Source organism: Trichomycterus rosablanca, chromosome 1, assembly GCF_030014385.1.
Source record: "Trichomycterus rosablanca isolate fTriRos1 chromosome 1, fTriRos1.hap1, whole genome shotgun sequence".
Classification (NCBI taxonomy): Eukaryota; Metazoa; Chordata; class Actinopteri; order Siluriformes; family Trichomycteridae; genus Trichomycterus; species Trichomycterus rosablanca.
In genome coordinates this window covers 28,121,054-28,135,580 of record NC_085988.1, presented here as the reverse complement: position 1 = coordinate 28,135,580, position 14,527 = coordinate 28,121,054, and the positions used below count along the sequence as shown (strand labels likewise).

The 14,527-nt window shown below is 38.6% G+C and overlaps 1 protein-coding gene across 1 annotated transcript in view; it reads right to left on the bottom strand.

Moving 5' to 3' along the window:
• Positions 1–6,131: 6,131 nt before the first annotated feature.
• The window catches only part of si:ch211-236l14.4 (SITS-binding protein), a 42,661-nt gene continuing 34,265 nt past the window's right edge, over positions 6,132–14,527 (bottom strand). The window contains exons 7-10 of the mRNA XM_063001417.1: positions 14,112–14,248; positions 12,269–12,390; positions 9,392–9,571; positions 6,132–8,269 (exon numbers count right to left, since the gene is read on the bottom strand). Coding sequence (XP_062857487.1) covers positions 8,096–8,269; positions 9,392–9,571; positions 12,269–12,390; positions 14,112–14,248 — 613 coding nt within the window. The 3' untranslated portion in view covers positions 6,132–8,095. The remainder of the gene's footprint in view (positions 8,270–9,391; positions 9,572–12,268; positions 12,391–14,111; positions 14,249–14,527) is intronic.

The window sequence follows — 14,527 nt, the reverse complement described above, 5'->3', positions numbered from 1 at the left end:
CACAACATGGCCACACTTAATCCAGACATGGTGTCCAAACATTAATCACCTGACACTGGTTTTTGTTAATATAAATGCAATTTTTTACATTAGCTTTGATGCATGACTTGTTTTCGATTTTCGATTAATGGGTAATATTAGCGGTCCCCAACTTTTTTTGCACCACGGACCAGTTTCATATAAGATATAATTTAAAAATATAATAACTATAGAATGGCAAATCAGTGTAAACCCTTAGCTTTTTTCACTGCAACAAGATGCTGCTCCCACATAGTGGTGATAAGACAGTAACACCTGAAGAGTTTTGGAAATGTAATTGCTTTTTGTAGCGATCTCTAATTATTTATTCTTTCTGTGCGGCCCAGTGATTAATGACCCACGGACCGTTACCGTCCTCGGCCTGGTGGTTGGGGACTACTGGGTTATATTATCTTTTTAGGCATGGGGTGCTCAGCTGGCTAACCCACTGCTGCTAAGATTCAGGGTTCAAATTTCAGTGGTGCTATCAGCCAGTCAGGTGTCCACATAGACATTATTGGATATGTCTGAGGAGGAATGGCCGAACAGCATAGACATTAGCCAGTGCATTCTCAGTGCCAGTCCCAAGCCTAATAAGAAGGGGTTGCATAGGAACCTGTGCAAATCAGGCATGTGATCCAGAATAATCAGCTGTGGTGAACCCTAAATATACATGAACAGCCGAAACAAGGTAAAATCTTGTTAAGCACTTTCTGAGCATTAGTTAAGTGGTAAAACCTAAAAATTGGGATGTCTTCTTTAATATAAACTAGCACAATGAAAGTAAGCACCCACTGAAAAAGGCTTACCATTGTCACAATTGTTTACCAGTTTATTCAGTACCAGCACCTAACAATGACTAATAAGCTGGGCCCACTTCATATACCATGGATATCTAAGCTGGATTCATGACAGGAAGGTGCTAAGAATTGAGTTGTAGTTTGGATTTGGGCCTAAAATGTTACAAGGTCAGGGTGAAAGGGAGTGTTTTACCTACAGCTAAGTATAGCACTACTTCTGAGAGTGAGGATACTGCTGATAGCCCAGTTTAATCAGGGATATGTTTAAAGCCACGATGGGGTTACAGATATCTCAGGAGGTTGAAACAGGAAGTTTCTACATGTGACTGACCGCGCTGGCACACCCTAATTACCCAGCAGTTTCCGCTGGCCAGATTTGATTTCAAGTCCACATGTCTGGTCACTTCAGGCTTCCTGATGGCACTTAATACATTAACACATTAACTGAAAAGTTTTCATGATTTAGAAAAACATGTAAAAACTAAATTTAGCTCCTAGATATAAATGTATGCAAAACATGGACGTTAGAGTTGTTTTTCGTTGGACAAGCTTAAGAAACCTATTCACTCTACCACACAGTGAAACATTACACCTTGACTTGCACTTTCTAAAAGTAGCCTGTTAGCAACGGATTGTCCATGACATGTCACCAGTTAAATTAAATCTTTTAAAGAACCAGCCAGAGTCCACCGGCCAAACTCATTTCACTGGCCTCTGTTGACACATTTAATAATATGTGATACCTTTGGTATTATAAAGGTCTTCCACTTCCGGAGCTCCCTCTTTCTCTGTATATAACCTAGCATATTATATAAATATAGTCTTGGCTTGTGCTAAATGTGGCCTAGCAATACATGCTATTTAAGAGAGGATTTTCCTTCAGTGCAGCAGTAATGAGTGGAATGTCAAGCACAGCCTGTAATGGAATAGGTGAGGGAGGGTCCATCAATGTGTTTTCCATATGATTCCCTTTGCATGCCTATTATACCTATAAATACTTTTTATTGGGTTTTAGGTGGAACTGGTGGATATTTGTGGAATTAGTGATTTTTTATAGGCACTCCTATTTACATACTGTAACTATTTGAAATACCTGGGTTTTTTCCATCTACTTAAACTGAGGGCACACAACAACTGTATTTGTAATGTGTTAAATGCATGTATTGAACACATTAAATAAATGTCACAGTCCAGGTAATAAATACGGTTATTACCGTTACTACAGCAATTAGTATTTTTACAGAAAATGCTAACTCGTTAGCGCTATTTTACGTTTGGTTAAATTTCATTTTGTACTAGATGTAACACTTGACTACAGCTATGTGCATGTACTGTATTAAGTTTTTTGTTGTTTGTATTTTGTAGTTTTACTTTATTCTGATGCACACAGTGTACAGTTGGGAAGCAAATAAAACCGACGTAACTGTATTTTGGAGGGAGCTGTCGTTCTGTCTAGCTGAGAAAGGGGGAAAACTTGGCGAGGGCAGAACAATTGTCTTAAAATACACTGTAAAATTGTACATTAACTCTCACAATGTCTCTTACCTTTAGTCCATAACATTATTTAAAAAAATCATAAAGTGCATAAAGGGTAAGACTGAAAAACAATATTGAATGTGTGTGATTTCTCAGATTAAAAATATGCATGCTTCTGTAATAAATATAAATACACGTTTTTGTATATTGTATATTATATTCATTCATTACACACAGACTGATATATTTCAAATGTTTATTTCTTTTAATGTTGATGATTATAACTGACAACTAATGAAAACCCCAAATTCAGTATCTCAGAAAATTAGAATATTACTTAAGACCAATACAAAAAAAGGATTTTGAGAAATGTTGGCCAACTGAAAAGTATGAACATGAAAAGTATGAGCATGTACCGCACTCAATACTTAGTTGGGGCTCCTTTTGCCTGGATTACTGCAGCAATGCGGCGTGGCATGGAGTCCATCAGTCTGTGGCACTGCTCAGGTTGCTCTGATAGTGGCCTTCAGCTCTTCTGAATTGTTGGGTCTGGTGTATCGCATCTTCCTCTTCACAATACCCCATAGATTTTCTATGGGGTTAAGGTCAGGCGAGTTTGCTGGCCAATTAAGAACAGGGATACCATGGTCCTTAAACCAGGTACTGGTAGCTTTGGCACTGTGTGCAGGTGCCAGGTCCTGTTGGAAAATTAAATTTGCATCTCCATAAAGTTGGTCAGCAGCAGGAAGCATGAAGTGCATGAAGGGCCAGCTGTAGCCTAGTGGTTAAGGTACTGGATGAGTGATCAGAGGGTCACTGGTTCAAGCCCCACCACTGCCAGGTTGCTGCTGTTGGGCCCTTGAGCAAGGCCCTTAACCCTGTACACTACTGTAACTGTAGTGTAAGTCGCTTTGGATAAAGGCATCAGCTAAATGCTGAAAAATGTAAATGTAAATGAAGTGCTCTAAAACTTCCTGGTAGACGGCTGCGTTGACCTTGGACCTCAGAAAACACAGTGGACCAACACCAGCAGATGACATGGCACTCCAAACCATCACTGACTGTGGAAACTTTACACTGGACCTCAAGCAACGTGGATTCTGTGTTCCTCCCCTCTCTTCCTCCAGACTCTGGGACCTTGATTTCCAAAGGTAATGCAAAATTTACTTCCATCAGAGAACATAACTTTGGACCACTCAGCAGTCCTTTTTGTCTTTAGCCCAGGCGAGACGCTTCTGACGCTGTCTCTTGTTCAAGAGTGGCTTGACACAAGGAATGCGACAGCTGAAACCCATGTCTTGCATACGTCTGTGCGTGGTGTTTCTTGAAGGACTGACTCCAGCTGCAGTCCACTCTTTGTGAATCTCCCGCACATTTTTGAATTGGTTTTGTTTCACAATCCTCTCCAGGGTGCGGTTATCCCTATTGCTTGTACACTTTTTTCTACCACATCTTTTCCTTCCCTTCACCTCTCTATTAATGTGCTTGGACACACAGCTCTGTGAACAGCCAGCCTCTTTAGCAATGACCTTTTGTGTCTTGCCCTCCTTGTGCAAGGTGTCAATGGTCGTCTTTTGGACAACTGTCAAGTCTTCCCCATGATTGTATAGCCTACAGAACTAGACTGAGAGACCATTTAAAGGCCTTTGCAGGTGTTTTGAGTTAATTAGCTGATTAGAGTGTGGCACCAGGTGTCTTCAATATTGTACCTTGTCACAATATTCTAATTTTCTGAGATACTGAATTTGGGGTTTTTATTAGTTGTCAGTTATAATCATCAACATTAAAAGAAATAAACATTTGAAATATATCAGTCTGTGTGTAATGAATGAATATAATATACAAGTTTCACTTTTTGAATGGAATTACTGAAATAAATCAACTTTTTCATGATATTCTAATTTTATCTCACTCTAATTTTGTCACCTATAAAAATGTGTAGCATTTTACGTAGCACAATAAACGACAACAAAGACCTCTTCAATGTTGCAAGTTAGAGTGAAAAAATTAATAATATATTTTCACAGTTAAGTCCTTATTCCCCAAATTATTACAAAATGTTGGTAAAAGTAAAGATAATGTAACACAGTGGTAAACATGTTGTTCTGTTTTAATTAAATACATGTCAAAATAATTTGGAATAATTTATTTCTGTTATTACAGTGTATCACAAAAGTGAGTACACCCCTCACATTTCTGCAAATATTTCATTATATCTTTTCATGGGACAACACTATAGACATGAAACTTGGATATAACTTAGAGTAGTCAGTGTACAGCTTGTATAGCAGTGTAAATTTACTGTCTTCTGAAAATAACTCAACACACAGCCATTAATGTCTAAATAGCTGGCAACATAAGTGAGTACACCCCACAGTGAACATGTCCAAATTGTGCCCAAATGTGTCGTTGTCCCTCCCTGGTGTCATGTGTCAAGGTCCCAGGTGTAAATGGGGAGCAGGGCTGTTAAATTTGGTGTTTTGGGTACAATTCTCTCATACTGGCCACTGGATATTCAACATGGCACCTCATGGCAAAGAACTCTCTGAGGATGTGAGAAATAGAATTGTTGCTCTCCACAAAGATGGCCTGGGCTATAAGAAGATTGCTAACACCCTGAAACTGAGCTACAGCATGGTGGCCAAGGTCATACAGCGTTTTTTTAGGACAGGTTCCACTCGGAACAGGCTTCGCCAGGGTCGACCAAAGAAGTTGAGTCCACGTGTTCGGCGTCATATCCAGAGGTTGGCTTTAAAAAATAGACACATGAGTGCTGCCAGCATTGCTGCAGAGGTTGAAGACGTGGGAGGTCAGCCTGTCAGTGCTCAGACCATACGCCGCACACTGCATCAACTCGGTCTGCATGGTCGTCATCCCAGAAGGAAGCTGACGCACAAGAAAGCCAGCAAACAGTTTGCTGAAGACAAGCAGTCCAAGAACATGGATTACTGGAATGCCCTGTGGTCTGACGAGACCAAGATAAACTTGTTTGGCTCAGATGGTGTCCAGAATGTGTGGCGGCGCCCTGGTGAGAAGTACCAAGACGACTGTATCTTGTCTACAGTCTAAAGCATGGTGGTGGTAGCATCATGGTCTTGGGCTGCATGAGTGTTGCTGGCACTGGGGAGCTGCAGTTCATTGAGGGAAACATGAATTCCAACATGTACTGTGACATTCTGAAACAGAGCGGGATCCCCTCCCTTCGAAAACTGGGCCTCATGGCAGTTTTCCAACGGGATAACGACCCCAAACACAACCTCCAAGATGACAACTGCCTTGCTGAGGAAGCTGAAGGTAAAGGTGATGGACTAAACCCAATTGAGCACCTGTGGCGCATCCTCAAGTGGAAGGTGGAGGAGTTCAAGGTGTCTAACATCCACCAGCTCCGTGATGTCATCATGGAGGAGTGGAAGAGGATTCCAGTAGCAACCTGTGCAGCTCTGGTGAATTCCATGCCCAGGAGGGTTAAGGCAGTGCTGGATAATAATGGTGGTCACACAAAATATTGACACTTTGGGCACAATTTGGACATGTTCACTGTGGGGTGTACTCACTTATGTTGCCAGCTATTTAGACATTAATGGCTGTGTGTTGAGTTATTTTCAGAAGACAGTAAATCTACACTGCTATACAAGTTGTACACTGACTACTCTAAGTTATATCCAAGTTTCATGTCTATAGTGTTGTCCCATGAAAAGATATAATGAAATATTTGCAGAAATGTGAGGGGTGTACTCACTTTTGTGATACACTGTAACATGTTTTGTACTGTCCCAACTTTTTATTTATAACTGGGATTGCCCACAAGTGTAAATAGAATAGAATAGAATAGAATGCCTTTATTTGTCATATATACATATACAGGTGAACAGTACAACAAAATTCTCTCTTCGCATATCCCAGCTTGTTCGGAAGCTGGGGTCAGAGCACAGGGTGAGTCATTGTATGGTGCCCCTGGAGCAGAAAGGGGTTAAGAGCCAGGGGCTGCATAGCAGAGTTGGGATTCGAACTCTCAATCTTTCAGTTGATAGCCCAAAGCTCTACCCACTAGGCTACCACTGTCCCAAATAGAGAACCGTCTGCAAGAATACAAAACTGTCAATCAAACTAATATGTTACATAATGCCCTCGTACCAGCTTAAGAATAGCTCTTTTATCCTTCACAGTATGACGTCAACATTACATCTTTTTCTACAGTAAGAAAGTGTAAACTTTATTGTAAATCAGCATTTATAATAATCAAATGGTACAGTCAGTTATCTCTTACATTGCTGAGTTGTTTAAGGCACTTCTGAAATCAAACAAAACTAATTGATCACTTAGCAAATGAAAACCACAAGTAGACAAAAATTAGCAAAATTCTCAGTATAAAAAAAAAAAAAAGAATTAAGATTTTGAATACAGGTCTGAAAATGCATCACAGTTTGTTTTGCATGAAAACCATGTATGAGCTAATATAAAAAAAGATTAAGACATTTAAGCGTGTTAAACATAGGGCCTAAATAAGAAATTTGTTTAGATTGGATCTCTTTGACCTGAAAGCCCTTCAGTTACAGTAAACGTTGACATATCAATCAAGTTGGCAAGTCTACATACTGTATTACATTGGAGTTTCATATGAGAATGACTGATTCTTGAGACTTAAAGCCCAACAATCAAATGCATACCTATGTTAATTTATAAATAAAGAAGAAATCATGCATGTTGTTGCAGTGTTGAAGAAACCTAGCAAGTTTAATCATTTATCATTTGGCAGTACTGAAATATTTTTATGTAGATTATGTTAATTTAAATTATATCCAGACTTTCTGATTCAGATTCTAATTCATCAAATAATTAAAGAGATAAGTTTGTTACATAAACACATTAAATACGTATATTATATAAGGACAAAATCATTCCTGAAATATTCTCATCAGTATTGATTATAATTGATCTTATTCTAGCTACAATTATACATATGTTTATCTCTTGTTAATCTGCTAGATTACCATGCCACATATTACTTCAATTAAAGAGCTGATAAAACATACAGAGACATAAATCACAGTGTCATAAAATGACAACTAAAAAACAACAACATAATTGATTGACAAAAAAGTTATTTCACGAGTATCCTGTTGTAAGACTGTGCAGCTTTATAGATGCTAAACCGTAGCATTGGATTGAAAGTGACTACCTTGTAGCATTTGTGCTTTTGGGTTCTTTTGGTAAGAAGTGCTTTTGGGTTCTTTCACGTTTATATTAAACATAGAAACAATAAACTTGAGGTACAAGTAAAATAAAATAGCTAGCAGAATCTAAGTGAAAAGCCTGCTCAGTACACAGATGTTAAACTGTGTTTACTCTGGTGGCAGCAGGAGGGTTCTTCCTTACAGCTTTCTCCTCAGCAGGAAGTCTCTACTCAATGATCGTTTGGTCTTCTTTAGAAATAATCTCATAAATCATACATTTTAAGAGAGTGAAGAAAGTGGTTATTGATGTCTTATCCATTTGATGACAGGTGAAAACAGATCAACTTTTAAGGTGGTAAGAATTTATCAAGTGTAAACCACAGTTCAACAATGTAAGTAGAAAAACAGAGCAGAAGAACCAGCAGAGAAATGAAGCCAAGTGGATTAAAAAACAGTTATAAATAATTTCAAAAGTGCAAATAGAAAAGAAAATATTGTACATAAGCAAAGGGCTGTGGCTTGAGACACAGAGAATGGTCTTTATGGAAAGTGCAACTTGAGATGTGGATAAGTGTAAAAATTTCAAAAAATAGAAAATCAGCCTTGTGATAGTCAGTGAGCTTGGCCTCAGGAGGTCTTTCGTATGAATACAGGCACATCTAAACCGATGTGGTAACTCTGAAGCAGCGTCCCTCCATCAAACACTTTATCGTTGTTGGCATCCTGCCACTGAAGATCACTCCCTGGAAGATAAATGTCTCTCTGCAGGGTTCCCTTTTCAGTTATGGGGGCCACGAGGACCTGCAAAATAATCACAATGGCTTTTTGTCAGCTAAAAATGATACATGCATTCGATTTAGTAATACAGTCATTCATTGTCTGTTTTACCACTGCTTTATCCTGGTCAGGGTCGCGGTGGGTCTGATTCATTGAGTAAAATGCAGAAAATACCCCGGACAGGTCGCCAGTCCATCACAGGGCAGACACAAACACACACACCAAGGCAATTTGTAGTGTCACCAATTGGCCTGACTGCATGCCTTTGGGTTTTTGGTAGGAAACCAGAGCACCAGTTGGAAACCCACATGAATACAGAGAGAACATGCAAACTCCACCCAGCAAGTACATAATCAAACCCTAGCCCTTCTTACTGCTGGGCCACAGCGCCCACCATAGTAATACAATACATGGTAAAATAATATTTTGACATCACTTCTTAATAGTATGTTCAGCAATTTTAGGTACATTTATTTATGCATACAGCATTGCATCTTGATGGGCAAAAAACACTGGCAGCAGAATGGGATGTATTAATGAGCTTAATAACATGGCACCATCATAGAATGCATCCTCACCAATAAGTCAGTGAGTCAGATTTGGTCTTGCTAGAGTTGCCATGGTCAAATATGAATGATTCTTTTTTTAATTATTATTATTATTATTACTTTTTACTAATTCCTTCATACTGGTCAGGGTCGGAAAGGCATGGTAGGGTTCCACACACTCACACATTCCTCTATTCTAACACACATGGTGGCAATTTAGTGGAACCAGTTCATCTTCTGCATGTTTTTGGGCTGTAGAAGGAAACCAAAGTAACTGAAAGATACCCACACCTCGATTGGAAAAACAAGGGAAAACCTCTCATATACAGTGACTAAAAGCAAGAATTGATTCTGTGTGAAAAATGCTGCACAGACCCACTATACACACTATATTATCACCTGGTAAGTGGAAGAAAATAGCAAACAGGAGGCCAACCCTTTAGGACATGAACATGATAAAACGTTGGGGTATCCACATATGTTCAATCATGTAATATGTCTGCTTTAAAATAATTTAAGGTTAACCATTTGCATATTACTCAGATATACACATTATACAGCATTGATCTACTATTATTAAAACCAAATCGAAGCTCACCTTATCTCCAATGAGAAACTCATCATCGATATTAAAAGTGGTCAGATCATCAGGACTGATCCACCACAGTGGTCGGTAGATGGGGTTTCCAGTGGCCTGCCACTCCTCTGCATATTTCTCTATCAGAGGCACTACAAACTCATGGTGCTTAGCTATATACTTTCTTGTGAAGTTAAGGACCTGCCAAGATTGGAGGAAATAAAAAATTAGAATAAAGGCAATACGATAAAATGTAGATGTTAACTATTAATACACAGATGTTGTATCAGACACCTGTAAAGGACATGTATGTTCCTGTCTTGTGCAGTAGGAAGACCTACTTTGATAAACCGCTGACAGAGAACTGTGGGCTTAGTGGCTGCTGCAGTAAAAATGTTCATGCTCCTGGTTTTTCTTTTTTCATTTCATCAGCAATAATAATCAGCCAATCCCTCTCAGTACAATTTTTTTGATAATCCACAAGTGGACAGATGCACTACACAGTATTTAACAACTTGCTCTTAAACTAATGATACAGAAAGTAGTAAAATAGTTACAGGATGACCCAAAAGTCTACAGCAGACATATCTATTTTTACATCCCAGACAAAACTCCTCTGCTAAAAAATAGACACAGATCTTAAAAAGAAACCAAAATTCACACTGAGAGGTGCATTTTTTAGTGAACTGTCAGTGCCAATCCTAAGCCCGAAGTAAAATAGGAGGGTTGGGTCAGGAAGGGCATCCGGTGTAAAAACTGTGTCAAATCAGGTATGTGGACCAGATCCGCTGTGGCAACCCCAAAATACAGAACTCATTAGCTTTTTAACTTAGCAATATAACTGAAATTGTTATACTAAGTTTATGAGTTGCAATGAAAAAATATAAAAAATGCTCCCAAACTAGTCATCTCCAGTTCCCTCCTGTTTAAATCATGCTGCTAGCACAGCCCAACAACCCCGCACTGACTAACGTTTCCCCACCAACACATGCAGAGTGGATTTGTTTCTTGTCTTTACGGTCAGTGAGGTTGAGGTTTACAATGGTTTTCTTCCACCTTCTTCAAAATGCTGAAGGTTGAGTGGCTGCTCTTATTTACCCCTGGTTATTAGTATTACTAATAAAGTATTAGCGTAGTCAGTTTGTCCTCCGCTGCTGGGGGATCCCTGATTGCAGTCGAGGTGGGTATATTGCTGCTCATGCCTCCTCAGACCGCACAGCCCTTAACGGAACCCTTTTTTACCTATGCATTCTGCACAGGCACCTCTCTATCTGCTAATCAGGGTTCTTGCACAGCGTTTGAAGACCCCACCCACATATTTGTTTATTTATAATTATGCCTGCTAGATGGCACCCAGCCGATGGCAACGGCAAGTTTTGAATCGATGAGTTCAGAATCTCGGCGCTGGTGTGCTAGCGGAATATCCAACTGCGCCACCTAGGTGCCTTCATACAAAGATTTTTGAGGTAATTTTTAGTTGACTAAAACTATTAAAGTGACAAAATATAAGATCAATGTTTACTTTAAGTACCCAGTTTATCTATTTCTTCAAGATTTCACTAGCAGAAAGTTTAAACTGCCTGATATTAGCAGGAATTATGTCCTTTTACATTTTATATGAAAAATGGACACAAATACTTTTGTATTGTGATTTGACACAATAATACATAATTACTTCTGCTGTGGTGTGTTTCAAACATTCCAATAGGGTCAGATATTTTAGCTAGCATCCCACCCAGTCTCTGGTAACGGAAACACAGTGAAACCACAATCATAAAACTTCTATTTTGAGAAAGTATTTTGTGATGAATTTTGAATCACTGGCTGAGTTCATCCTAATTTCCAACTGAAAAAAAACCAAGTCTGTGTTTTTTTTCCGGTTCTGTTTTCATTCAAACACGATATGGTCATTGATTTAACAGTTTTTAATTGGTGTTTAACAAATACATACAGACAAACACACAATAAGTGACTCATCACACAGAAAATGAAGAAAAAAGTTGATTAGTATTTAAACTGCACTAAATGTTATTTCTTATGACTTACAGTTATGAATGGTAAACATTTTATGCTGTAAAACCACACATGCATTAAATATACTGTTCACCTATGTTTTATTAACCCACTTTTAAGAGATAATCTAAATGGAAAGTGTTTGGTTGTGTCTGCCGAGTCATTGGGTTTAAAAGTGGCTGTCATTATGGTCAAGACTAAGGACCACAACTCTGAAAGGAAAGCTAATGGGAACCAGATGGACCCTTAACCACAGGTAATGTTGGGAAAAGGTCAAGCAATTATTTCCCCAAATGCAAGAAAAATAGTCCTCTGCAGAATCCTCTACTCTTGTCCGAAATTTGAACTGCACTCTGCAGGCTCAAACATACTAATACCTGTGAAAAGATACACTGAACAGTGGTGGGCAGATATTTTTCTAACCCTGTTTAAGATGTGGTTCTCATAGTCCCACACAGTGAAAGTGAATATTGTATTCCAGCTTTATGTAGGGAGGAAGAGGCCTTCTGTCAAATCAATTCTTAGATAGAACCGTTCACATGTAATTTATAATTACAACAGTGCTACCCAATATACACTTTACTGAGGGTATTGCGCCTTATCAAAATTAACCAAAATTCACATAATAGAGTAAGCATGCATTGATTAAAGACTAATAACCCCGTACAGTCTAAAAGCCAGCTTATTTTAAATATCATACCAGACATCACTCTGCACTGAAAATGCACCTACCTAACAAATATCCAATCTGTGAATTGACACCAGCTAGTTTCCAGAATATTTTAAGATTAGTTTGTGCAACAGTTTTAAAACTATGACCAACTTAATTTATGACTAAACAAAAGCTCTGTTGGTACAAGCAGCCCTAGGTAATTTTTTACTCACATGGTCCTCCCCTGATGCCCATGGAGGTGTCTGGAAGCTAAGAACAGGAAGAAATGCCACAATTCCCAGCCAGCGAATGAAGAGCTCATTGTCCATGACCATCTCAGTGGAAAGAGAGCCTCCTGTAACCCAGAGAAACAAAAGACACACAGAATGAGCCAGATAACCCAGAAAAAAACAAAAGACAGATTCCCTACAATATTCACCTGAAGGCAAATAACCCTGCATGGAAAATGTCTTACCTAGACTATTTTAGGTTTGACATCTTTGGGGTCAAATACCTCAAAAGGTTTTTATGTCTTTTGGGTAAAGAAAGCAGACTTTTTAGCATTCTGAAATAGCAAGACAGTAGTACAGCTGGTACAGTGGGTGCTACACAGCAACATGGATTTTGTGACTTTGGCATGTACTTTCTTTGTTTGTATGAGTTTTTGACCCTCCAAAAGCATGCACAAAGAGTGTATTTTAAATTACCCCTAGATGTATATGAGTCAATAAACAGGAGAGGAGGTGTTGTGCCCTGCAATTAATTGGTGCTCTCTACAGAGTCCAGGATGAAGTGGATATTAAAATAAATCATTACATTAATAAATGAAGATTATTATAGCTTAGCTTGTAAAACATCCTATTCTAAAACCATTGTCAATAATATGGAGAACCCCCTAAGCAACTATAACAGATTTGTGCCCCAAGATTTTAAAATGTCTTGCTTATCTTGTGCAAAAGTAGTCAAAACAGCATTTGTGGGGTCAAGGTCAGTCTTACAATCAGCATTCCAATTAATTCCAAAAGTGTTTAGTAAAGCTGAGATCGGGGTTTTGTGCAGACAATTGGAGTTCCTTCACACCAAACTTAAAAAACCATGTCTTTATGGATCTCGCTTCGTGCAGAAGAAATGCTAGAAAAGAAAAATGCCTTTGTCAAACTGTTGTACCAGAACTGTATATAATTATATATTTTGGGATGATAGGTTGGGATGTTTTGTAAAACTAAATAAAAAGAATAATCAGTGATTTTATTTAACCGATAAAAATAGAAAGAAGAAGAATATATACTTTATTTGTCATATACAGTATACCTATACAGATGTACAGTACAATGAAATTCTTTCTTCGCATATTCCAGCTTGTTTGGAAGCTGGGGTCAGAGCGCAGGGTCAGCCACCTTACCGTGCCCCTGGAGCAGACAGGGTTAAGAGCCTTGCTCAAGGACCCAACAGTGGTTGCATAGCAGAGCCTGGGTTTGAACCGCCAATCTTCCAGTTGATAGCCCAAAGCTCTACCCACTAGGCTACCAGTGTTTTCGCTAATCAGCTTCATTGCATTTTGTAAATACAAAAACATTCAGAATGTGATGCCTGCAACACCACACACTCCAAAAAAGTTGGGACAGAGACCTGTTTACCCCTGTGTTCCATTACCTTTTCTATTAAGCAGACTTTTTAATGGTTTGAGAACTGAGAATTCTAATTGTTGCAGTTTTACAAGTAGAATTATTGTCCATTATTTTTTGAAACAAAACTTGCTCAATCTTTTTCGAAAATAGGATATAAATGTGTATGTGTAAGAAAGAATTACCATCAATACAACTGGGACAACATAAACAATATGTGAATGAGTATTTACCTACCACTAGCATCCATCAGAAAAAGCTATGTTAGAAGAAGAAAGGAGGTTAAAGTGTTAAAAAACAAAATGTTTGCAGTAACGTATAGTAATTCCACAGTCTGAAGCTTTAAAATACATGGTATTTACACAATTGTTACATTCTTGCATATTATCAATTGGTGCTCTAATATGTGGGGTGGTCAGAGGGCAAAAAGTTTACTAGGTTAGTGTATTACCTACTGCATCGGGAATGAAGAAATTATAGCCTAGCAGGCTGTAATGCAGCAGAGATGGAATGATGCCTTTAAGACCAGCATAGCTCCAGTCAGACTGCAGTGCACTCATATGGATGAATAAAGGCTTGTGACTGGACCTGAAATCACAGAAGAAAACACAAGAAATCATGAGGCCTGTAAGATAATCAGCTGTCATCAGAACCTATTTACTGGGAAATTAAAACGATTACTTGTAAAGAAGCTTGGTGTTAAGTGATCTGCCATCCTCTCTAATTAGTGGTACCCATTACATTGGAAAAGTCTTGGAGCAACATCAGCTCAGCTGCAAAAGTTGTCAAGACGGAGCCTTTCATTAATGGCCCCATGAATAGGGGTTTCATGGCTGAGCGGCCACAAACAATCCTAAGAATGCAATG